This window comes from Haematobia irritans, chromosome 1 (assembly GCF_050003625.1).
Source record: "Haematobia irritans isolate KBUSLIRL chromosome 1, ASM5000362v1, whole genome shotgun sequence".
NCBI lineage: Eukaryota > Metazoa > Arthropoda > Insecta > Diptera > Muscidae > Haematobia > Haematobia irritans.
This window is the reverse complement of record NC_134397.1, coordinates 213461743-213488052: the sequence shown is the minus strand read 5'-3', so window position 1 is coordinate 213488052 and position 26310 is coordinate 213461743. Positions and strand designations below refer to the sequence as shown.

Sequence of the window (26310 nt, the reverse complement as noted above, 5' to 3'; positions counted from 1 at the left end):
TAAACGCCGCTAAAGTCGCTATACCCTCTCGGAAGACGGATATAAACAGAAAAGAAGTCCCTTGGTGGAATGATAAGATACACTCTTTAATAAAGGAAAGAAGAAAACTGTTAAAAAAATTCAAGAATAACATGAATGAAGAAAATTTATCTAATTTTCTTCAGTGTAGGGCAAAAGTACGCAAGGCTATTAGGGAAAGTCGTAGGAAAACATGGAACGAATTTTGTGAAAGTATTAACCTTAGAACACCCTCATCGACAGTATACAGGAAAATTAAGTCCTTAAATGGAATATCAAACTATCAAAGAATCACAACATTAGAAGAAGGCAGCGAGATAGTTTCCGACAAAAAAGAAATAGCAAATATTCTTGCACAATCTTTCTCCGATAATTCATCGTCTGAAAACTACACTCAGAAATTTAGGCACTACATGACTAAAAACAACTTTGTACTCAATCCATCTAACAACGATGAAATTTACAATGTTGAGTTTTCTTTAACAGAACTTGAATCAGCTCTCAGATGTTGTCGGGGATCATCCCCTGGTCCAGATAACATAAGATATGAGATGCTAAGAAATTTGTCTAAAAATTCTAAATATTATTTATTAAAATTTTATAATTATATATGGACAAATAAATGTTTTCCTAATAGCTGGAGAAACGCACTAGTGATACCAATTTTGAAACCAGGGAAATGCGGTACTAATAAGAATAATTATCGTCCAATATCCCTTACGAACTGCATGTGCAAACTTTTTGAGAGAATGGTTAATAGAAGGCTTACATGGTATTTGGAAACGAACAAGTTTTTGAGCGAGAACCAATCGGGGTTTAGACAAGACAGAGGAACTATAGACAACTTAGCAATATTACATTCCGATATTATGGAAAGCTTTTCTACACGGAAAGATCTAATAGCAATATTTTTCGACCTGCGTAAGGCATATGATTGCGTTTGGAGGAAACTAATTTTGAAACAATTAACTCTGGCAGGCATTAAAGGAAACATGGCCGCATTTGTAGCTAATTTTTTGGAAGATAGGAAATTCAGATGTCTGATCGAAAATACCTATTCAGAATATCACGGCATAGAGAATGGAGTGCCCCAGGGTTCAGTTTTAAGTGTAACACTTTTCCTACTGGCAATAGATACGATATCCGCTCATGTGCCGAACAATGTCAAGTATTTACTTTACGCTGATGATCTAGTTATATATTGTAATGGAAAAAAGACATCAGCAATTCTCAAGAAATTGCAGAAGGCTATAAATAATCTTATGTCGTGGTGCGACACTAGTGGATTCCAATTTAATGATGAGAAGACTGTGGCTCTACAATTTTCTAGGCGAAGAAAAAGTAAATCTAGTATTTTGTCCTTGAAAATGTCTGATAGGGATATAATTTTCGTAGACAAATGCAAATTTTTAGGTGTCATTTTTGACAATGAACTCACATTTCAACATCATATTCGTTCTATAAAGGCGAGGGCAAATACGAAGCTAAATATTATTAGGATGCTAAGTTATTCAAAGTTCGGATCGGACTCCCGAACACTTTTGAAAATATTAAATTCGTTTGTATTGCCCACAATAGACTATGCATCGATTATATATGCATCTGCAACAGAGACTCGATTGAGAGCACTGGATCCGATTTTAAATACCGGCATACGACTCTCCATTGGTGCTTTCAGAACCAGCCCAGCCGACTCAATGCAGGTCCTTACATCATTTCCGCCCTTGCGACTTCGAAGACTGAGACAATGTTTAAATTTTACTCTAAAGATTTTGTCACGTCATAACCACCCCCTCTATAGGAGAATGAATGACGAAACTAAACTCAATTACCTTAGATCCAAACCGATTCGAAACCATCCACTTTATCTCAGGTATTACGATCAATTTTTAGAAATGACCAACAAATATGTCCTTGACATAAGCATGATTGATAAATCAGAGAGGTCTAAGTGGGCACCATGGACATTTCTGGACGTAAATATAGATGTTTCACTTTCTTATTGCAAAAAAATGGATATGTCACCCTTAGAAACCGAGAAACGCTACCTGGAGGCCATAAACACAAAGTTCAAGGACTACATTAGATATTACACTGATGGCTCTGTAATTAACCAAAAGGCAGGCTTCGCTATTATCAGCGACGACATACATATTACAAGGCGAATACCAGACTTTTCTTCAATATACACATGCGAATTATTAGCAATAAGGGACTGTTTGAGGGCAATTCAACATGAGGATGTTATACGACCGGTGCTTATTTTAACCGATAGTAAGAGTTCACTGGAAGGCATGAGTGATCCTTTCAGTAAAAATACTATTATACAAGATATAAGAACGATCATATCAAAGACACCTGAAAGGAAAATCGTGTTGATGTGGGTACCGAGCCATCTCAATATAAAGGGAAACGAAGTGGTAGACCGACTTGCTAAAAATTCACTATTAGGTGAAATGGATAATGGATACAAATTTCAACACAATGATTATAAGAGACAAATCAAAGCATACATATATGATACATGGAATGAATTATGGCAAAGGAACAGTGAGTCGAAGTTATACTCTATTTTAAGAAGCGTACCCCATGAATTCTCTCCACCGATACTTCCAAGGGCAGACTTAGTGAAGTTAAACAGACTTAAAATCGGCCATTGCCTTTTCACCCATAAATACCTTATAGAAAGGGATAATCCCCCACGATGTGAGTGCGGTGAATCCCTTTCCATTACCCATATTTTTAACGATTGCACCCGAATAAGTCATATAAGAAGCAAATATGGAATCAATGATATTACCATATTATCGAGACATACTTATTTTAAAAATATTAAACGATTTCTGATGGAAATCAACTTATATAATTCGATTTAAATTCAGGACATATTAAAATTATTTGAAACTATTATGAATCTTTGAAATTATATTGATATATGTATATAAAATATGTATATTGCTAATAGTGAATAAGATTTTAGGGTCTATATAACCAGACGGTGTTGGGACCCATACAAAACCTTAAATAAATAATAAATAAATAATATGACACTAAATTATTACTATAGAAAATTTTGTCAAAATTTTATTTCTATAGAAATTTTTGTCAACATTTTATTTATGTAGAAAATTTTATCAAAATTTTATTTCTATAGAAAATTTTTTTCAAAATTTTATTTCTATAGAAAGTTTTATCAAAATTCTATTTCTATGAAAAATTTTGTCAAAATTTTATTTCTATTGAAATTTTTGTCAAAATTTTATTTCTATAGAAAATTTTCTCAAAACTTTATTTCTATAGAAAATCTTGTCGAAATTTTATTATTTCATTTCATTTATTTATTTTGGTTTCCTGATACAAAAGATATATGTATGTTATATCTTATAATGAGTATTAGAATCAGCAATGTTATAACAAAATATAATAAGTAGAAAGATAATTTAATAAAGCTAATAAATTTTTGTCAAAATTTTATTTCTATAGAAATTTTTGTCAACGTTTTAATTTTGTAGAAAATTTTATCAAAATATTATTTCTATAGCAAATTTGTTTCAAAATTTTATTTCTATAGAAAGTTTGGTTAAAATTTTATTTCTATAGAAAATTTTCTCAAAATTTTATTTCTATAGAAAATTTTCTCAAAAATTTATTTCTATAGAAAATTTTGTCAAAACTTTATTTCTATATAAATTTTGTCAAAATTTTATTTCTATTGGAAATTTTATTTCTATAGAAAATTTTGTCAAAATTGTATTTCCATAGAAAAAATTCCCACAATTTAATTTTATTTATTTTGCCAAATTGTTATTTCTATAGAAAAATTTTCCAACATTTTATTTCTATGGAAAATGTTTCAAAAAAATTTTATTCTACCAACTGCATAGGTTAGGTTAGGTTAGGTGGCAGCCCGATGTATCAGGCTCACTTATACTATTCAGTCCATTGTGATACCACATTGGTGAACTTCTCTCTTATCACTGAGCGCTGCCCGATTCCATGTTAAGCTCAATGACAAGGGACCTCCTTTTTATAGCCGAATCCGAACGGCGTTCCACATTGCAGTGAAACCACTTAGAGAAGCTTTGAAATCCTCAGAAATGTCACTGAGGTGGGATAATCCACCGCTGAAAAACTTTTTGGTGTTCGGTTGAAGCAGGAATCGAACCCACGACCCTGTGTTTGCAAGGCGGGCATGCTAACCATTGCACCACGGTGGCTCCTCCAACTGCATAGACAAATTAGAAGAAGACGCAGTCTTGTCATTGCAAAACTGAAGCACCAGAGGACTCTGCCAATAAAATATCATGAAGTTTGCGTCGACGTGTCTGTCAAATGTACTGCCGTTTGCGTCGGAAAATATCATAACATTTGTGTTTTTCATAAATTTCTGAATTAAAACCCATAAAAGCAATACCAAAACGATTATAGGAAATTAAAATAAAACGTATGTGTATGTTAATGCGAACATTTATTATGGTTTTATATGAATATTGCTGTTTTAATTTATTCCTGGGCAGAGCTGCCTTGGAAAAAATTGACAAATAAAACAATTGTTTTCTCATAGCCCTCTAAACCTTGACATTTGTTTTCTCATTATAAGAGCACAAGGCTTAATCTTGTTATTCTCAATTATCTTTGCAACTGTAACAACCAGTGTGACCAGATCAAAAAAAAATTAGAGCTAAATAAAATGTCAAATAATGTTAAATAAAAAACTCTTATTAGTGATATGATAACGATAAAGCTTGTATATATTAAATATATTGTATATATTTGTGTTCAATGTTGCCTTAGATATATATTTCATTAGAATTAAAGATTGAATAAATAAGTAAAGAAAGTCTATGGTTGGACGCAGCCGACTAAAATTTCCCGCTTTTTTCATGAAGACTTACAGTATGTCAAGAAAGTCTTTTGACATTGCCAACTATTCTAGAAATAATTGAAATATTAAATATTTTATTAAATTTTTAATTCTGTGTACGTATGTATACTTTGCAAAATACATAATAAAATATTTTTTTAAAATTTCATTATATTTAATTTTGGAACAAAACATAATTTTTATCCCATTGTCAAAACACTTTCATGACAAACTGTACTTGAAAATGTTTACCAATAAAATCCAAACCAAACTGCCAAGAAGCCTCTGAAACGGTCCCAAATGGGTTTCTTCTGACCCATAGACCGACGTTCACATATCGGCAAGCATATTTATGTGTGGTCAGAAAATAATATTTTTACGAAAATCCCCGGGCAAAAGTAACTGTATAGTCTTGACACATATTTGAGATAATAATAAAATGGTCCAACGAAAGTCATTAATTAACAACGAAATATTTTGACAATGAAAGACAATGAAAACGATAACTAATAATACCAAATGTTTCGTTATTAAATTTAAAATTCATTACACAATAAAAACAAAACAAAGTTAGTTAAGAATATAAGTGAAAATTTTCGCGGTTCCAACTTATCCAACTGAATCAATTAAACAGATTGAGTTTTCCATCATCACATCAATAACATTTTTGATTGAATCAATTAAAAAATGTATTGTTTATTGCAATCAAAATCAATTACATTTTTAATTGATTCAATCAAAAATTTAATTGGAATTTGTAAATTAATTAATGTTTTAATCAAATATTTTGTTTATGCCCAATTATAGATGTATATAAGGGGTGAACATAATGGATCAATCCTGCGCGAAGGACCTGCTGCCACGGAACTGATGTAAAATGCAGTACTTAAACTCATGCTCAGCGTTTTCTTAACATACAGTCTGAATTCTTATTACCCGTAACATAAAATAAAGGGTGATTCTTTTGAGGTTAGGATTTTCATGCATTAGTATTTGACAGATCACGTGGGATTTCAGACATGGTGTCAAAGAGAAAGATGCTCAGTATGCTTTGACATTTCATCATGAATAGACTTACTAACGAGCAACGCTTGCAAATCATTGAATTTTATTACCAAAATCAGTGTTCGGTTCGAAATGTGTTTCGCGCTTTACGTCCGATTTATGGTCTACATAATCGACCAAGTGAGCAAACAATTAATGCGATTGTGACCAAGTTTCGCACTCAGTTTACTTTATTGGACATTAAACCAACCACACGAATGCGTACAGAAGAGAATATTGCGTCTGTTTCTGAGAGTGTTGCTGAAGACCGTGAAATGTCGATGAATGAAATGTCGCAGCAATTGGGTTTGTGTTATTCGACCACATGGAAGATTTTACGCAAAGATCTTGGTGTAAAACCGTATAAAATACAGCTCGTGCAAGAACTGAAGCCGAACGATCTGCCACAACGTCGAATTTTCAGTGAATGGGCCCTAGAAAAGTTGGCAGAAAATCCGCTTTTTTATCGACAAATTTTGTTCAGCGATGAGGCTCATTTCTGGTTGAATGGCTACGTAAATGAGCAAAATTGCCGCATTTGGAGTGAAGAGCAACCAGAAGCCGTTCAAGAACTGCCCATGCATCCCGAAAAATGCACTGTTTGGTGTGGTTTGTACGCTGGTGGAATCATTGGACCGTATTTTTTCAAAGATGCTGTTGGACGCAACGTTACGGTGAATGGCGATCGCTATCGTTCGATGCTAACAAACTTTTTGTTGCCAAAAATGGAAGAACTGAACTTGGTTGACATGTGGTTTCAACAAGATGGCGCTACATGCCACACAGCTCGCGATTCTATGGCCATTTTGAGGGAAAACTTCGGAGAACAATTCATCTCAAGAAATGGACCGGTAAGTTGGCCACCAAGATCATGCGATTTGACGCCTTTAGACTATTTTTTGTGGGGCTACGTCAAGTCTAAAGTCTACAGAAATAAGTCAGCAACTATTCCAGCTTTGGAAGACAACATTTCCGAAGAAATTCGGGCTATTCCGGCCGAAATGCTCGAAAAAGTTGCCCAAAATTGGACTTTCCGAATGGACCACCTAAGACGCAGCCGAGGTCAACATTTAAATGAAATTATCTTCAAAAAGTAAATGTCATGGACCAATCTAACGTTTCAAATAAAGAACCGATGAGATTTTGCAAATTTTATGCGTTTTTTTTTTTTTTAAAGTTATCAAGCTCTTAACAAATCACCCTTTATTAGTCATCGTTTTAGTATAATAAAACATACATGAAAATACAATTAAACAATTGAAGCGTTAACTCCTTTTTCGACTGAGAACAACGTAAATTTCTTCAAAACCCCACTGGTGGTTAACCCATTACGATGAACGCAATTTCATCACAAATGATCTGGGAAAATAAAACAGATCCACCCATTTGGTCTTGATGATATACAAGGTTTGTAACGACAATTGCAACCAGGCATATGATATCATGATGGCCATAATTAATAAACATGAAATAAAAATTAAAATGTCATATGAGAGAGAGAGAGAGAATAATACGTGAGATGTAATGACGCCATGACTACTACCACCTAGTCCTGAATTGAAGTCATATCATGAAGTTACTCCATGGGATATGTAACAAAATATGTATGTGCGGTCTGTACTTCTCATTTTGTGGTAAAAGATTTAAAACAGATTTCCATAGCTTTCGACAACGTCGCCATGTAGCAGGAAGGGGAACAACATCGAAATACCACCAAGACTAAACCTAGACCTCATACAGGATAACTTACAGAAACTCTCGACAACAATTGCTGAAGTTTATTACCATGTCAGCCAGAAAACTTTATAAGTTGTACTTGTGTGATACTTTAGAGTGAGTTTTTCATGTGCCTGGTACTTGATTGCATGTAACCAGAAAACAATAAATAAATTCCCTGCTGAAAATTCATTAAATACGGTGAGTTATGTCCTTTCGGCAGTCATGACTTCGGCTGTCTACTTCTTCTCATCATGCATTAAGCAGCCCATGAAATATGTCCAAATATTTTTGGAGAAAGTTAATGAGTAACCTAGAGAACCATGTAAGTGTATTATTGAAAAAAAAAAATTAAATTGAAAATTATTTGCATTTTAATTAATTAAATTATAAAAGGCAGCTGTTTGAAATTGAGATACAAATGTCCAAAGTCTTAAAGGAGTTGTGGCCAGTTACCGAATTAGATTTTCTCCGATGACAAGCCATTCCAAATTGAACAGTTTGTGAATAAGCAAAATGATCGAGTTTACTAACCAAAGAGGTCAGCAGAAAATTTTTACCATCGATTGGAACCAGAACTCAAGTGCCGCCGATAGTAATGGTGTGGTTATTATTAACGGGAATGTCAAATATTAACGGGTAGATAAATACTTCGGCCGACAGGACTCCATCGCACTCAGCACGCGTCAAGAATGGCTTTCAAAGAAGCTTCCTTGCTTTATTTCTACCACACAATGGACACTTAGATCCCCGGATCTCAATCACGGTTGTCACAATTGCTAGAATTCTACCAAACATGGTACATTCTTTTACTGTTGGTAGACTAGAAGAGTTCGTGATGTTTTGGTAGCTTTTGCAAAATATTCCTCTCCAACTTAGAGATACTTCAATTTCTTTTATAGAAATAAAATTTTGAAAAAATTTTCTATAGAAATAAAATTTTGAAAAAATTTTCTATAGAACTACCATTTTGAAAAAAATTTCTATAGAACTAAATTTTGACAAAATTTTCTATAGAAATAAAATGCTGACAAAATTTTCTATATAAATAAAAGTTTGACAAAATTTTCTTAGAAATTAGAAATAAAATTTTGACAAAATTTTCTATAGAAATAAAATTTTGACAAAATTTTCCGTAGAAATACAATTTTAAATAAAAGTTTGACAAAATTTTCTTAGAAATTAGAAATAAAATTTTGACAAAATTTTCTATAGAAATAAATATTTGAAAAAATTTTCTATATATAAATAAAATTTTGACAAAATCTTCTATAGAAAAGAAAATTTGAAAAATTGTCTATAGAAATAAAATGTTGACAAAACTTTTTGGAAATAAAATTTTGTCAAAATTTTCTAAGGAAATAAAATGTTGACAAAATTTTCTATAGATATAAAATTTTGACACAATTTTCTATAGAAATAAAATTTTGACAAAATTTTCTATAGATATAAAATGTTGACACAATTTTCTATAGAAATAAAATTTTGATAAAATTTTCTATAGAAATAAAATTTTGGCAAAAATTTTCTATAGAAATAAATTGTGACAAAAATTTTCTATAGAAATAAAATTTGACAAATATTTTGGTATATAAATTAAATTTTGACAAAATATTTTATAGAAATAATATTGTGACAAAATTTTCTATAGAAATAAAATTTTGACAAAATTTTCTATAGAAATAAAATTTTGATGAAATTTTCTATAGAAATAAAATTTTGACAAAATTTTCTATAGAAATAAATTTTTTTTGTTTGTTATTGTTGGCTTCTCTTCAATCGTTATTGTTGTTTTTTTGATCTCAGCTTAAAGCCATGCATTGACTAAACTACAAGTGTAGCTTAACCAACAGAGGAAAAGTATGCTTGTCAAATTTATTTGGGCAAAGCCCTATAGACTGCAAGATGGTTGGATGTACAGCTGTTTCGGAATTACCACATTCCTCATCAGCATCCTCTACTTGCAGCAAAACTACCAACCAATTATCAGAATAAATAAAATTTCAATAGAAATAGAATTTTGACAAAATTTTCTATAGAAATGAAAATTTGACAAAATTTTCTATAGAAATAAAATGTTGACAAAATTTTCTATAGATATAAAATGTTGACAAAACTTTTTTTGGAAATAAAATTTTGTCAAAATTTTCTATAGAAATAAAATTTTGACAAAATTGTCTATAGATATAAAATTTTAACACAATTTGCTATAGAAATAAAATTTCGACAAATTTTTCTATAGAAATATAAAATTTGACAAAATTTTCTATAGAAATAAAATTTTGACAAAATTTTCTATAGAAATAAAATGTTGACAAAATTTTCCATAGAAATAAAATTTTGACAAAATTTTCTATATAAATAAAATGTTGACAAAACTTTTTGGAAATAAAATTTTCTATAGATATAAAATTTTGACAAAATTTTCTATAGAAATAACATTTTGACAAAATTTTCTATAGAAATAAAATTTTTACAAAATTTTCTATAGAAATAAAATTTTGACAAAATGTTCTATAGATATAAAATTTTGACACAATTTTCTATAGAAATAAAATTTTGACAAAATTTTCTATAGATATAAAATGTTGACACAATTTTCTATAGAAATAAAATTTTGATAAAATTTTCTATAGAAATAAAATTTTGACAAAATTTTCTATAGAAATAAAATTTTGACAAAATTTTCTATAGATATAAAATTTTGACAAAATTTTTAACCGAAACAGAATTTTGACAAAATTTTCTATAGAAATGAAAATTTGACAAAATTTTCTATAGAAATAAAATGTTGAAAAAACTTTTTTTGGAAATAAAATTTTGTCAAAATATTATATAGAAATACAATTTTGACAAAATTTACTATAGAAATAAAATGTTGACAAAATTTTCTATATATATAAAATTTTAACACAATTTTCTATAGAAATAAAATTTTGACAAAATGTTCTATAGATATAAAATTTTGACACAATTTTCTATAGAAATAAAATTTTGACAAAATTTTCTATAGATATAAAATGTTGACACAATTTTCTATAGAAATAAAATTTTGATAAAATTTTCTATAGAAATAAAATTTTGACAACATTTTCTATAGAAAAAAAATTTTGACAAAATTTTCTATAGATATAAAATTTTGACAAAATTTTTAATAGAAATAGAATTGTGACAAAATTTTCTATAGAAATGAAAATTTGACAAAATTTTCTATAGAAATAAAATGTTGACAAAACTTTTTTTGGAAATAAAATTTTGTCAAAATATTATATAGAAATACAATTTTGACACAATTTTCTAAAGAAATAAAAGTTTGACAAAATTTTCCATAGAAATAACATTTTGACAAAATTTTCTATAGAAAAAAATGTTGACAAAAATTATTTATAGAAATAAATTTTGACAAAATTTTCTATATGTCAGATATAAAATTTTGATAAAATGTTCTATAGAAATAAAATTTGTTGTTTTTTATTGCAGCTTAAAACCATACATTGGCTAAACTACAAGTGTAGCCTAACCAACAGAGGAAATGGAAAAAGAAGAGGAGGCACGCTCAAAATAAACCCAGCCATGTGAATTCAAATCGATGATTTGACAGTGGCATAGGAAAAGAGATATGTTTGTTTCGAATTTATTTCGGCATAAGCCGGCTATCAATGTAAAACCTTTTTTCGGAGGGTTCAAGTGTGGTTTTTGTTGGGTTTGATAAACTGTCTGAATTTATTCTGATAATTGGTTGATAGTTTGGCTGCAAGTAGAGGATGCTGATGAGGAATGTGGTAATTCCGAAACGTGCGTCCATCCAACCATCTTGCAGTCTATAGGGCTTTGCCCAAATAAATTTGACAAACATTCTTTTCCTCTGTTGGTTAAGCTACACTTGTAGTTTAGCCAATGTATGGTTTTAAGCTGCAATAAAAAACAACAACAATGCTTAAAGAACAAAACCAACAATAACAAAAAGAAATAAAATTTTGACAAAACTTTCTATAGAAATAGAATTTTGACAAAATTTTCTATAGAAATAAGAATTTGACAAAATTATCTATAGAAATAAAATTTTGACAAAATTTTCTATAGAAATAAAATTTTGACAAAATTTTCTATAGAAATAAAATTTGACAACATTTTTTATATGTTAGATATAAAATTTTGATAAAATGTTCTATAAAAATAAAATTTTGACAAAATTTTCTATAGAAATAGAATTTTGACAAAATTTTCTATAGAAATAAGAATTTGACAAAATTGTGTATAGAAATAAAATTTTGACAAAATTTTCTATAGAAATAAAATTTTGACAAAATTTTCTATATGTTAGATATAAAATATTGATAAAATGTTCTATAGAAATAAAATTTTGACAAAATTTTCTATAGAAATAAAATTTTGACATTTTCTATATGTTAGATATAAAATTTTGATAAAATGTTCTATAGAGATAAAATTTTCTATAGAAATAAAATTTTGACAAAATTTTCTATAGAAATAAAATTTTGACAAAATTTTCTATAGAAATAAAATTTGACAGAAATTTTGGTATAGAAATATAAAATTCGACAAATTTTTCTATAGAAATAAAATTTTGACAAAATTTTCAATAGAAATAAAATGTTGAAAAAATTTTCTATAGAAATAAAATTTTGATAAAATTTTCTATAGAAATAAATATTTGACAAAATTTTCCATAGAAATACAATTTTGACAAAATTTTCAATAGAAATAAAATTTTAACAAAATTTTCTATAGAAATAAAATTTTGACAAAATTTTCTATAGAAATAAAATTTTGACAAAATTTTCTATAGAAATAAAATTTTGACAAAATTTTCCATAGAAATAAAATTTTGGCAACGCCTTCTATAGAAATAAAATTTTGACAAAATTTTCTGTAGAAATAAAATTGTGACAAATTTTTCTATAGAAATAAAATTTTGACAAAATTTTCTATAGAAATAAATATTTGACAAAATTTTCTATAGAAATAAATTTTTGACAAAATTTTCTATAGAAATAAAATTTCGAAAAATTTTTCTATGGAAATTTAAAATTTTCTATAGAAATACAATTTTGACAAAATTTTCTATAGAAATAAAAAGCCAACTACATTCAAATCGATGATTTGAGTTTGGCAAAGGAAAAGAGATATGCTTGCAAATTTGTTTAGGCAGTAGCCGACTATCAAACCTTTTTTCGGAAGGTTCAAGTGTAGTTCACTTTGGGTTGAGTGAATTATCCGAATTTATTCTGATAATTGGTTGATAGGATTGCTGCAAGTAGAGGATGCTGATGAGGAATGTGGTAATTCCGAAACAGCTGTACATCCAACCATCTTGCAGTCTATAGGGCTTTGCCCAAATAAATTTGACAAGCATATTTTTCCTCTCTTGGTTAAGCTACACTTGTAGTTTAGTCAATGCATGGTTTTAAGCTGAGATCAAAAACAACAATAATGATAGAAATAAAATTTTGACAACATTTTCTAAAGAAATAAAATATTGACAATATTTTCTAAAGAAATAAAATTTTGAAAAACTTTTCTATAGAAATAAAATTTTGACAAAATTTTTAATAGAAATAAAATTGTGACAAATTTTTCTACAGAAATTTTAACAAAATTTTCTATAGGAATAAATTTTTTTACTAAATTTTCTATAGAAATAAAATGTTGACAACATTTTCTTTAGAAATAAAATTTTGACAAAACTTTTTATAGAAATAAAATTTTCTATAGAAATAAAATTTTGACAAAATTTTCTATAGAAATAAAATTTTGACAAAATTTTCTATAGAAATAAATACTTGACAAATTTTCTATAGAAATTAAATATTGACAAAATTCTTTACAGAAATACAATTGAAGGCTATAAAAAAGAAACTGATATATATCCTTGAATTTTATGCACACCAGAAACTTTTGCTGGGTTATACAAAAATCTAAACATAATTCATTCAATGTCATTGGCGGCATAGAAGCTATGGAGAAGGGGTGAAAATTTCAAAATTATTATAATGTTGGTATCTATTACTTAACTTTATGTAAATGTGCGATATCATCAGTTTTAAAATATTTTTTTTTTCACATTCAAATGGAAAACTTCATGCGAAACTTTAGAATGACAACAATAAAACCAGAGCTGCAACAACAGCAATGATATTAACATAACATTGCTTAATTTTAATCACTTGCCAAATATTTGTCCTTATGGTATGGGAAATGCCATGGCGTGTGAGTAGACCAAGTAGTGAAAGAGTTATTCCATACCAGTGCTGAAGAGGAATATGGTCTGCTCAATATCATGATGTCGTATCCTGTTGCCTTGTATAACTCTATTAAAAGGGCTTAGACAACAAATCCTTGATATAGTACTACTTTCTGCCTTCACAGCAAAAGGCTTATGCGTTATATAAATGTTAAGACCTTCCCCCCACCCCTCCCACAACTGTTCTACTCACAATGAAGATCCTGGTAAATATAATGCGGCCATACTTCAAATGTAATGGGCTTTTTGGAAATGGATGGATGGGTTGGAAGTTGTAAATTTAATTCTTACTGTGAAAAGGCGGCTTAATTTTTACACGTTAATACTGTTGCTGATGCTGACGCTCGCCCTGTGTTGGTTTTTGGAAAATTTAAATTTTTAATTATTGAATGAATTGTTGTTGCTATGCCAAAACCCTTTATGGGTGGGTGTGTGTGTGTGGGAGAGTTATGGAAATTTTATTACGTATCTATGGCGTTGTTAATTTTATTAATAAATATTTATGGTATTTGATATTTATTGTTTGGTATCCACGCAGAAATGAAGACACCGAAGCGTCGAGGGCGGGGAATATAAAGAGGATTTATTAGCCGAAAAGTTTAAGTTAATTTCATTAACTGACTCTACTAAGGTGTGGGGGGTAAGGCTAAATTGTTTTCTTATTAAAATTAACCAGATAAATACTTGAGATACTTTTCTTTGCGTTAATGATGAAAATAAGCCTTTTTGGTTTTGCATTTAATCGAATTTACCAGTTGTTGAGGAAATGATAATCAATTTAAAATGGAATAAAAATTCAAATATAGAACCACACGATTGAAATCTCTCCACCCATAGAAAAAGTCTGTTAAAAACAACAGTCTATGACTATATTTTAGGAATACATTGTCTATATATATGTGCTCTCAAAAAAAAGTTTACTTAGATCCAAAGATGTTGACCTTCCCTTAAGGATTTTGGTATTGATTCCGAGCCAAAGATGCGGCTTCTTTAAAATAAAGAAAATTTTTTGCGACCTATCTGGCTTTAAATCTAGGATCAATAAAATTAAAATTAGGGTATAGATCTTAATTATCGAATTTTTATTCTCTTTTTTCTCGGTATATTAATAAACTATTCTCATACAAAAAATTGCCAGTTTAAAAATCCAAATTATAACGGATACTTCAAAGTATAAAATGTTTTCTTAATTCCAAAAAAAAAACTTCAAACCAAAGATGCTAAATCCTCAAAATTAGTCTTAGCCTATATTTGAACCGTTTAAATCTGAAAATTAAATCTGAAGATTCAATATTTCAGTTAATTTAAGGACGATTTCTTTAAATTAAAAATGTGTTTTCTTACTTTAAGGAAAATTTGCCTTAGTTTAAAGACATGCAACTTTAACGTTGAAAACATTTTTGAATCAAAGATTATAAACTTTCTTTTAATTAAAATTTCATTATTTTAAAGAAATTTGTCCTTAATAGTGTGTAAATTGAGGATCGTAAAATTGAGGTTGCGTAATCTTTAATATAATGTAAATATTTTTTAAACATGTTTATAGAGCACTTCATGAAGTTTATGGTGCACATAGTCGTTCGTCTGAGATCACCATAAAGAACGTAATTACCAAATTTTGGTCTACATTCCCTCTTTTGGATGCCAAGCCACCGAAAAGACTGAGAAGAGAAGAAAATATTCCTGTTAAGGAGCTGGTGGGAACATCGGTCCTTATTTCTCTAAAAAATGAGGAAGAACCACGCATTACCATGAACGGAAATCGGTATAGAATCATGATCAATGAATTTTTGTTGCCAAAACTTCAAGGTAATGATGTAAACGAAATGTGGTTTCAACAGGATGGTGCCACTTGTCATACTGTGGGCCAGGACTACCAACACTCAAAAAAAAAGTGAACTCTCTATTTCACTAAAGCCATATTAACTTTATATTAGTTCATAGAATCATTATGTTTGGAAAAAGTTTATTTTAGTGAAATAATTTTTTGCGTATGTTAGTTAAATGAACTAAAAAACGGGAAAAAGTTATACACAAATAAAGCATAAAGATTTCCTAATTTCGTATTTCTTACAAAATAGTTCATTATTTCTTTAAATTTGTAAATTTTACCAAAAATGTGTCCATCATGAACTTCGTATGTCACTAAAGACATTCTTGCAATTTTGAACTCCAAGATTTCTCTTAAAACTACAAAATTTTCTTTAACTACTGAAAAAATTTAGTTATGTCTAATAAATTTTCTTGAATTTGTCGAAAAATATTTACTTATTTTTGCCATATCGGAGTGATGCCAGCGCTTGTAATACCGTTTAGTTAAAATTTTCTAAAAAAGTTCCAAATTTTCTAAAATTAATCGAAAGTTATCTTTCCTGGTGGGTTCACTGTTTTTTCAGTGAACAAAATTTTAAGAAAAATCGTAAATTTTTTCCAAAAAAATCTTCACTTCCATTTTAAAAATCACAAAATCTGCAATGTAAATAATATTAAAACCAAAAAAATTTTTTGGGTTAAAAACAGTATTTATTTCATATAAAGAACAGAAAATTAACACACATAACTATGCATTTCAACAACAAAAGCATAATGAATTCAGATTTGTATAAAAATAACATACAAAAAAACATTTTTATGCATGCTATGCTGTGCAATTCAAAAAGTAATATAAAAATTAATTTTGCAAGAATTTACTATAGCAAAATTGTTCTAGAAAAATGAATATGTGCAAAAACTTTCGACGAATATAAAGTTTTGGGAAAGTGATCTATAGAAATAAAATTTTGACAAAATTTTCTATAGAAATAAAATTTTGACAAAATTTTCTACAGAAATGAAATTCTGACAAAATTTTCTATAGAAATAAAATTTTGTTGTTGTTTTTGATTTCAGCTTAAAACCATACATTGACTAAACTACAAGTGTAGCTTAACCAACAGAGAACAAGAATGTTTGTCAATTTTATTTGGGCAAGGCCCTATAGACTGCAAGATGGTTGGATGGACGCACGTTTCGGAATTAGCACATTCCTCATCAGCATCCTCTACTTGCAGCAAAACTATCAACCAATTATCAGAATAAATTCAGGCAGTTCATTAAACCCAACAATGAACCACACTTGAACCTTCAGAAAAAAGGGTTTACATGATAGCCGGCTTATGCCGAAATAAATTCGTACAAACATATCTCTTTTCCTTTGCCACCGTCAAATCATCGATTTGAGTGCAGTTGGCTGGGTTTATTTTGAGCGTGCTTCCTCTTTTTTCATTCGTTTTGTTTTGTTATTGTTGGTTTTGTTCTTTAATCATTATTGTTGTTTTTGATTTTGACAAAATTTTCTATAAAAAAAAATTGACAAAATTTTCTATGGAAATACAATTTTGATAAGATTCTTATAGAAATAACATTTTGACAAAATTTTCTACACAAATAAAATATTGACAAACTTTTTTCTATAGAAATAAAATGTTGGCAACATTTTCTACAGAAATAAAATTGTGACAAAAAGTTCTATAGAAATAAAATATTGATAACATTTTCTATAGAAATAAAATATTGATAACATTTTCTATAGAAATAAAATGCTGACAAAATTTTTTATAGAAATAAAATTTGGACAAAATTTTCTATAGAAATAAAATTTTGACAACATTTTGTATAGAAATAAAATGTTGACAACATTTTCGCTAGAAATAAAATTTTGACATCAATTTCTATAGAAATAAATTTTTGACAAAATTTTCTATAGAAAAAAATTTTGACTCAATTTCCTATAAAAACAAAATTTTGACACAATTTTCTAAAGAAATAAAATGTTGACAAAATTCTTATAGAAATAAAATTGACAAAATTCTTATAGAAATAAAATCTTGACAAAATTTTCGATAGAAATGAAATTTTGACAAAATTTTCGATAGAAATGAAATTTTGCAAAAAAAAATTTAGAAAGTTTTGCAAGAATTTACTATAGAAAAATTGTTCTATAGAAATGAAAATGTGCAAAAACTTTCGACGGATATAAAGTTTTGGTAAAGTTATCTAAAGAAGTAAGACTTTGACAAAATTTTCTATAAAAATAAAATCTTGTTAAAATTCTTATAGAAATAAAATTTGGACAAAATTTTCTATAAAAATGAAATTTTGCAAAAATTTTCTTAGAAATAAAATTTTACAAAAATTTACTATAGAAAAATTGTTCTATAGAAATGAAAATGTGCAAAAGCTCTTCGAAATAAAACTTATCTTAGAAATAAAATTTTGCAAACATTTTTTTAGAAATAAAGTTTTGCAAAAATTTACTGTAGAAAAATTGTTCTATAGAAATGAAACTTGTGCAAAAGCTTTTCGAAATAAAACTTTGACAAAATTTTCTATAGAAATAAAATTTTGACACAATTTCCTATAAAAACAAAATTTTGACACAATTTTCTATAGAAATAAAATGTTGACAAAATTCTTATAGAAATAAAATCTTGACAAAATTTTCGATAGAAATGAAATTTTGACAAAATTTTCTTAGAAATAAAATTTTGCACAAAATTTCTTAGAAATAATGTTTCTATAGAAATAAAATTTTATTAAAATTCTTATTGAAATAAATTTTTGACAAAATTTTCTATAGAAATGAAATTTTGCAAAAATTTTCTTAGAAATAAAATTTTGCAAAAATTTTCTTAGAAATAAAGTTTTGCAAAAATTTACTATAGAAATGAAAATGTGCAAAAGCTTTTCGAAATAAAACTTTGACAAAATTTTCCATAGAAATAAAATTTTGACACAATTTTCTATAAAAACAAAATTTTGACAAAATTTTCTATAGAAATAAAATTTTGACAAAATTTTCTATAGAAATAAAATTTTGACACAATTTTCTATAAAAACAAAATTTTGACAAAATTTTCTATAGAAATAAAATTTTGACAAAATTTTCTATATAAATAAAATATTGACAAAATTTTCTATAGAAATAAAATTTTGGCAAAATTTTCTACAGAAATAATAGAATTAAATTTTGGACAAAATTTTCTATAGAAATAAAATTTTACCAAATTTTTTTTATAAATTCAATATAAAACATTTCTTTTGAATAAAACAATATTGTTGGATATACTAACCACAAAAATTTGATCAACAACTTCAAAATTTTTTTTGTTTAATTTGGTAGATATTTTGTAAATTTTTCTTCAAATTTTGGTGGATTATTTTTGGCACGAGTGGCAACCGTGATACTAATACTGTAGATGTAAAATGAGGTTTAGCTCCTACATGTATGAAATCTCTAGCAACAACTTTCAATTTCTCTATCTGACAGCTTTCAAATGCATTCTCTCGTTTGCTGGCTTTAAACGTGTAAACGAACTGCTTCTAGTCAAAAAGTTTGAACGGAGCTACTATCGTCATTTTTAGGGCAAAAATCGGAAAATCGGCATTTGCTATTTTTTAGTAAAAATAGTCAAAATGCCATAAATCGGCAACATTGGTAGCCCTGCTGTGGGCGACAACATTATTTCGTTAAATGGACCGGTGAATTGGCTCTCGCGTTCATGTGATATTACGCCAGTCGATTTTTTTATTTTTGTAGGGTTAACTGAAGTCATTGGTATAAACCAGTCATTGTATAAACCAGCAACGATTAACGCTTTGGAAAGCAATACGTGTAATTGTTGAAATACGCCCTCATATGCTTGAAACGGTGGTCGAAAATTGGACCAGAATGACCTTTGTCCAAAATAGTTGTGGTGGTCATATGCCTGAAAATATATTTAAATATTAAACGACAAGAAATTATCCATCAAATAATATTTTTCATTCATATTATTTCATAATTTGGCATGTGTTTTACTTAGAATTTCATATAGGTGGTGCTGAAACGAGTTATTTTCCATCACATACTCTCTCCTGAGTTCTGCTATTCATTCTCTGACAGAATTCTGTCTATACAAGGTCTATGTTACAACATGGACCGACATGGATGATCTTTGGAACATTGTATTCGAGACAAGTTGAGAATTTTTAATAAATTGGTTTAAATATATGCCCTATTGGGTCTTCAAAAACTCAAATCTACTACAAATAGAATGACAAACTTTTTTTTATACTCCTTGGCGAAGGATGATATAAATGAGACCTATTTTAAATGTCCATATTTGCGATTGATATTTTCTATATATGATACTAGAAAAAAAAAATTTTGACACAATCAGCACTTTGTATTGGGCTCGTAACGTAATAAAATGTTTCAGAAAACTCAACCGCTACCATAATAAAACAAATTGTACACAAATTGCAATAAAATACAGATTGTGTGTCACCCTAAAAAAATGGTGCAAACAAAATGAATTGCAAACAAATTTGTCATATTTACACCATGAAATGCCTAGGAAGGCAATTTGTACTTTTTTGCTTAGAACATGGTCTAATAGTAGCCTTGCTGTCTTAATGTTTATGTTTACATCGATATAGTTTCTATATAAATATTGACATTTGCTTTTGGATTGAGAACATAAAGAATAGCAGGATATTAACTCACTTGGGTGCATACACAAGGACTATGATTGGATTTTCGTCATGGTTTAATTTGGACAAACTGTTGGCAATTTTTTCGTTGGATTTGCAATAATAAAAAAAAAACTATATGAGGAACTTTTTTTTTGTTTCTTATATTAGTTTTATCAGTCAACATACAGTGACACAAAGAAGTATTGACACACCAAAAAAATGTTCTTTAAAAAAAGACATGTTAAAAGTGATATGAATAGGATGTCCAAAACCGAAACCGGTTAACCGATTAACCGGATTCAGTTACACAAACTGAAACCGGATAATGAAAAAAGTGACATTTTCGGTTAACCGCGAAAACCGGATTTTGACCATTGGTTAACAGGGTTTCATATATTTCTTCCAAAAGTGGAACTTTTTGCAGAGATACGCTGCAGTGGGGAAACAAATGACTACCCTACAGAAGATTAGTGAAAATTGCCACTAATGGACCCATTACAGGACTGGTACTAGTGCTCTAGTTTATCAACATAATTGTTATATAAAGGGTGATACGGTCAAAATTTGGTCAAGGGAAAACGCGTGTAAATCGGTGAAATCGTTTATTTAAAAAATCAAATTAAATTTCTTTTTCAAGTTCAATTAGTATAAAATTCAGGAAAAATATTCAGTTAGGCTTTCGCTTTTCCAAATCCGAGATGCCGGACATCACGCTTGACACCTGCCATCAGATTTTGTACAGCCACCTTGTCCACCTTCTTCGCCGCAGAAAGCCAGTTTGCATTGAACTGCTGCTCGCCCTTAGCAGTTTTTTTGGTCTTCTTTAGGTTCCGCTTGACAATAGCCCAGTATTTCTCAATTGGGCGGAGCTCTGGCGTGTTGGGAGGGTTCTTGTCCTTGGGAACCACCTGCACGTTGTTGGCGGCGTACCACTCCATGGCATTTTTACCGTAATGGCAAGATGTCAAATCCGGCCAAAACAGTACGGAACAACCGTGTTTCTTCAGGAAAGGCAGCAGACGTTTATTCAAACACTCTTTCACGAAAATGAAAATACTGCTTTTCAAGCCACAGGTACAGATGGCTTGCCAAACCAGATATTTCTTTGCGAACTTTGACAGTTTTATGTGCTTGAAAATATCTGCTACCTTTCCCCTTCCTTTTGCCGTATAAAACTCCTGTCCCGGAAGCTGTACAGCCTCCGGGGTCGCGCTTTGGCCGTCGTATTTTGTTTATCATCGCGATTTGGAGTCACTACCTTCTTGTAAGTCGATAGACAGTCCGGCTCGTTTTTTGGCTCGATGCACGGTTGTAGACGATACACCCAGCTTATTTGCGGCATCTCGGAGAGAGAGGTTAGGGTTTCGCTTGAAACTACAGGCAACTCTCTTTGTCGTCTCAGCGGCTTCCGGTTTTCGATTTCTCCCCGATCCAGACTTCCTGGCTGTCGACAAACGTTCCCCAAACACTTTATTTACATTTTTAACGGTTGATTTGGCAACTTTTAGCGATTTTGCCAGCTTTGCGTGCGAGTAGCACGGATTTTCGCGATGCGCGAGCAAAATTTTGATACGCTGCTCTTCTTGCTTGGACGGCATTTTGACAACTGAAGAGTGAATTCCAAAATCAAAATAGGAGCAACATTCTACACACACACCTTCAAAATGAGGGGAGTTCAGGTTTTTTAAATGCAAAATTGAAAGAAATACGTCAAGTTTATATTGACCAAATTTTAACCGTATCACCCTTTACTCCTTCGGTTTTGCGTCAAAATAGGCCTCAGTTTCGGCGATCACCTCTTCATTGCAGCCAAATTTTTTCCCTGGGAGCATCCTTTTGAGTTCTGAGAACAAGAAAAAGTCGCTGGGGGCCAGATCTGGAGAATACGGTGGGTGGGGAAACAATTCGAAGCCCAATTCATGAATTTTTGCCATCGTTCTCAATGACTTGTGGCACGGTGCGTTGTCTTGGTGGAACAACACTTTTTTCTTCTTCATATGTGGCCGTTTTGCCGCTCCAATAACGCCATATAATAGTCACTGTTGATGGTTCTTCCCTTCTCAAGATAATCCATAAAAGTTATTCCATGCGCATCCCAAAAAAACAGAGGCCATTACTTTGCCAGCGGACTTTTGAGTCTTTCCACGCTTCGGAGATGGTTCACCGGTCGCTGTCCACTCAGCCGACTGTCGATTGGACTCAGGAGTGTAGTGATGGAGCCATGTTTCATCCATTGTCACATATCGACGGAAAAAATTGGGTGTATTACGAGTTAACAGCTGCAAAAACCGCTCAGAATCATCAAACGTTGTTGTTTTGGTCAAATGTGAGCTCGCGCGGCACCCATTTTGCACAGAGCTTCCGCATATCCAAATATTGATGAATGATATGACCAACACGTTCCTTTGATATCTTTAAGGCCTCTGTTATCTAGATCAACTTCATTTTACTGTCATTCAAAATCATTTTGTGGATTTTTTTGATGATTTTTTTATGTTCACCGTCCTCCGTGTTCATTTCACCACGCTTGAATTTTGCATACCAATCAATTATTGTTGATTTCCCTGGGGCAGAGTCCGGAAACTCATTATCAAGCCAAGTTTTTGCTTCCACCTTATTTTTATACCCTCCACCATAGGATGGGGGTATATTAACTTTGTCATTCCGTTTGTAACACATCGAAATATTGCTCTAAGACCCCATAAAGTATATATATTCTGGGTCGTGGTGAAATTCTGAGTCGATCTGAGCATGTCCGTCCGTCTGTTGAAATCAAGCTAACTTCTGAACGAAACAAGCTATCGACTTGAAACTTGGCACAAGTAGTTGTTATTGATGTAGGTCGGATGGTATTGCAAATGGGCCATATCGGTCCACTTTTACGTATAGCCCCCATATAAACGGACCCCCAAATTTGGCTTGCGAGGCCTCTAAGAGAAGCAAATTTCATCCGATCCAGCTGTAATTTGGTACATGATGTTAGTATATGGTCTCTAACAACCATGCAAAAATTGGTCCACATCGGTTCATAATTATATATAGCCCCCATATAAACCGATCCTTCGATTTGGCTTGCGAGGCCTCTAAGAGAAGCAAATTTCATCCGATCCGGCTGAAATTTGGTACATGGTGTTAGTATATGGTCTCTAACAACCATGCAAAAATTGGTCCACATCGGTCAATAATTATATATAGCCCCCATATAAACCGATCACCAGATTTGACCTCCGGAGCCTCTTGGAAGACCAAAATTCATCTGATTCAGTTGAAATTTGGTACGTGGTGTTAATATATGGCCTCAAACTCCCATGCAAAAATTGGTCGAAATCGGTCCATAATTATATATAGGACCCATATAAACCGATCCCCAGATTTGACCTCCAGAGCCCCTTGGAAGAGCAAAATTCTTCCCATTCGGTTGAAATTTGGTACGTGATGTTAGTATATGGTATACAACAACCATGCAGGAATTGGTTCCTATCAGCCCATAATTATATATAGCTCCCATATAAACCGATCCCCAGATTTGACCTCCGGTGCCTTTTGGAGAAGCAAAATTTATCCGATCTGCTTGAAATTTGGTACGTGGTGATCGTATATGATTAACAACCATGCCAAAAGTGGTCCATATCAGTCCATAATCATATATAGCCCCATATAAACCGATCCCGTGATTTGGTTTTGGAGCCTCTTGGAGGAGCAAATTTACGAGTGAGTTGAAATTTGGTACATTGTGCTAGTATATGGTCGTTAACAACCATGCCTAACTAGGTCCATATCGGTCTATAGTATATATATATATATATATATATATATATATATATATATATATATATATATATATATATATATATATATATATATATATATATATATATATATATATATATATATATATATATATATATATATATATATATATATATATATATATATATATATATATATATATCGATTTCCAATCACACAACAATTGGTCCATATCAAGTTCATAATTATATATAGCCCCCATATTTCAATTCTGGCTCTCTACGTACCGTGCAAAAAGTCCATATCGATTCGTAATTATTTGTAGACTTGACTATACATAACTTTTTTGTCTAATATATACCACGTATGGACTAACTCACAATTTAGAAAACGGTGTTAAGAAGTTTTAAGATACCACAACCCAAGTATTTCGACTGTGGATGACAGTCTTTCGTAGAAGTTTCTACGCAATCCATGGTGGAGGGTACATAAGATTCGGCCTGGCCGAACTTACGGCCGTATATACTTGTTTCCCTTCAGAAAACAGTATTTTATCAAAACACGAAATTCCTTTTTTCCATTTTTTTCACGATAACAAAAATTGCTTCACAAAAGACGCTCTATCTCACAAACTAGTTGACTTACAGACGTCAAATTTTGACACGAATCATTTGAAGGTTGGTACTATATAAAAATAATATGCATTTAATACTAGCGACGCCATCTATGTGTCAGACCGGGGACTTATCACCCAGTTAAAGGTACTCACGTACAAACAACTGTCAGTTTAAAAATCTAAATTATAACGGATACTTCAAAGCAAAAAATGTTTTCTTAATTCCAAAAAAAAAACTTTAAACCAAAGACGCTAAATCTTCAAAATAAGTATTAGCCTATATTTGAAGCGTTTTTATCTTTAATCTAAAGTTTACTTTAAGGAAAATTAGCCTTAGTTCAAAGACATGCGACTTTAACGGAGCGATGCAAATTTACAAAATTTGTGTCCAAAATTTAATGAAAAAAATATTTGAAGCAAAGATTATAAACTTTATTTTAATTAAAATTTCATTATTTTAAAGAAATTTGTCCTTAATATTTTGTAAATTTCTCATCCTAAAATTTAGGTTGTGAAATCTTTAATATCACGCAAATATTTTTTTCAGTGTATTGGCACAGGTAATCCTAAATTAGTTTTGGGGTACATTTAGTACTTTTTGGGCATTCAGTTTTGTTTGATAATATCATCAAGCAGTCTAGACAACGAATGGACTATTTTTTTGTTTTATTTGTACCCATATTCCCCATCTTCCATCAACACTGTACCAAATTTCATCGAAATCAGTAAATAAAGGGTGATACGGTCAAAATTTTGTCAATATAAACTTAACGTATTTCTTTCAATTTTGCATTTAAAAAACCTGAACACCCCTCATTTTGAAGGAGTGTGTGTGTAGAATGTTGCTCCTATTTTGATTTTGGAATTCACTCTTCAGTTGTCAAAATGCCGTCCAAGCAAGAAGAGCAGCGTATCAAAATTTTGCTCGCGCATCGCGAAAATCCGAGCTTCTCGCACGCAAAGCTGGCAAAATCGCTAAAAGTTGCCAAATCAACCGTTACAAATGTAATTAAAGTGTTTGGGGAACGTTTGTCGACAGCCAGGAAGTCTGGATCGGGGGGAACTCGAAAACCGGAAGCCGCTGAGACGACAAAGAGAGTTGCCGGTAGTTTCAAGCGAAACCCTAACCTCTCTCTCCGAGATGCCGCAAATAAGCTGGGTGTATCGCCTACAACCGTGCATCGAGCCAAAAAACGAGCCAGACTATCGACTTACAAGAAGGTAGTGACTCCAAATCGCGATCCCGGAGGCTGTACACGACGATGCTGACGAAGTTTGACTGCGTGGTAATGGACGACGAAACCTACGTCAAAGCCGACTACAAGCAGCTTCCGGGACAGGAGTTTTATACGGCAAAAGGAAGGGGAAAGGTAGCAGATATTTTCAAGCACATAAAACTGTCAAAGTTCGCCTGTGGCCTGAACAGCAGCATTTTCATAGCTTCCGGGACTGTCAACCAAGAAATTTACGTGAAAGAGTGTTTGAATAAACGTCTGCTGCCTTTCCTGAAGAAACACTGTTGTTCCGTACTGTTTTTGCTGG

The 26310-nt window shown here is 30.7% G+C and overlaps 2 protein-coding genes across 2 annotated transcripts in view; one reads left to right on the top strand and one right to left on the bottom strand.

Moving 5' to 3' along the window:
* Positions 1-223: 223 nt before the first annotated feature.
* aralar1 (calcium-binding mitochondrial carrier protein aralar1) overlaps positions 224-26310 on the bottom strand; it is a 510884-nt gene continuing 484797 nt past the window's right edge. The window contains exon 13 of the transcript XR_012718325.1: positions 224-233. The gene's annotated coding sequence lies outside the window, so the exon portion shown is untranslated. The remainder of the gene's footprint in view (positions 234-26310) is intronic.
* The window catches only part of LOC142234674 (uncharacterized), a 38335-nt gene continuing 17902 nt past the window's right edge, over positions 5878-26310 (top strand). The window contains exons 1-2 of the mRNA XM_075305852.1: positions 5878-6563; positions 15454-15604. Coding sequence (XP_075161967.1) covers positions 5947-6563; positions 15454-15604 — 768 coding nt within the window. The 5' untranslated portion in view covers positions 5878-5946. The remainder of the gene's footprint in view (positions 6564-15453; positions 15605-26310) is intronic.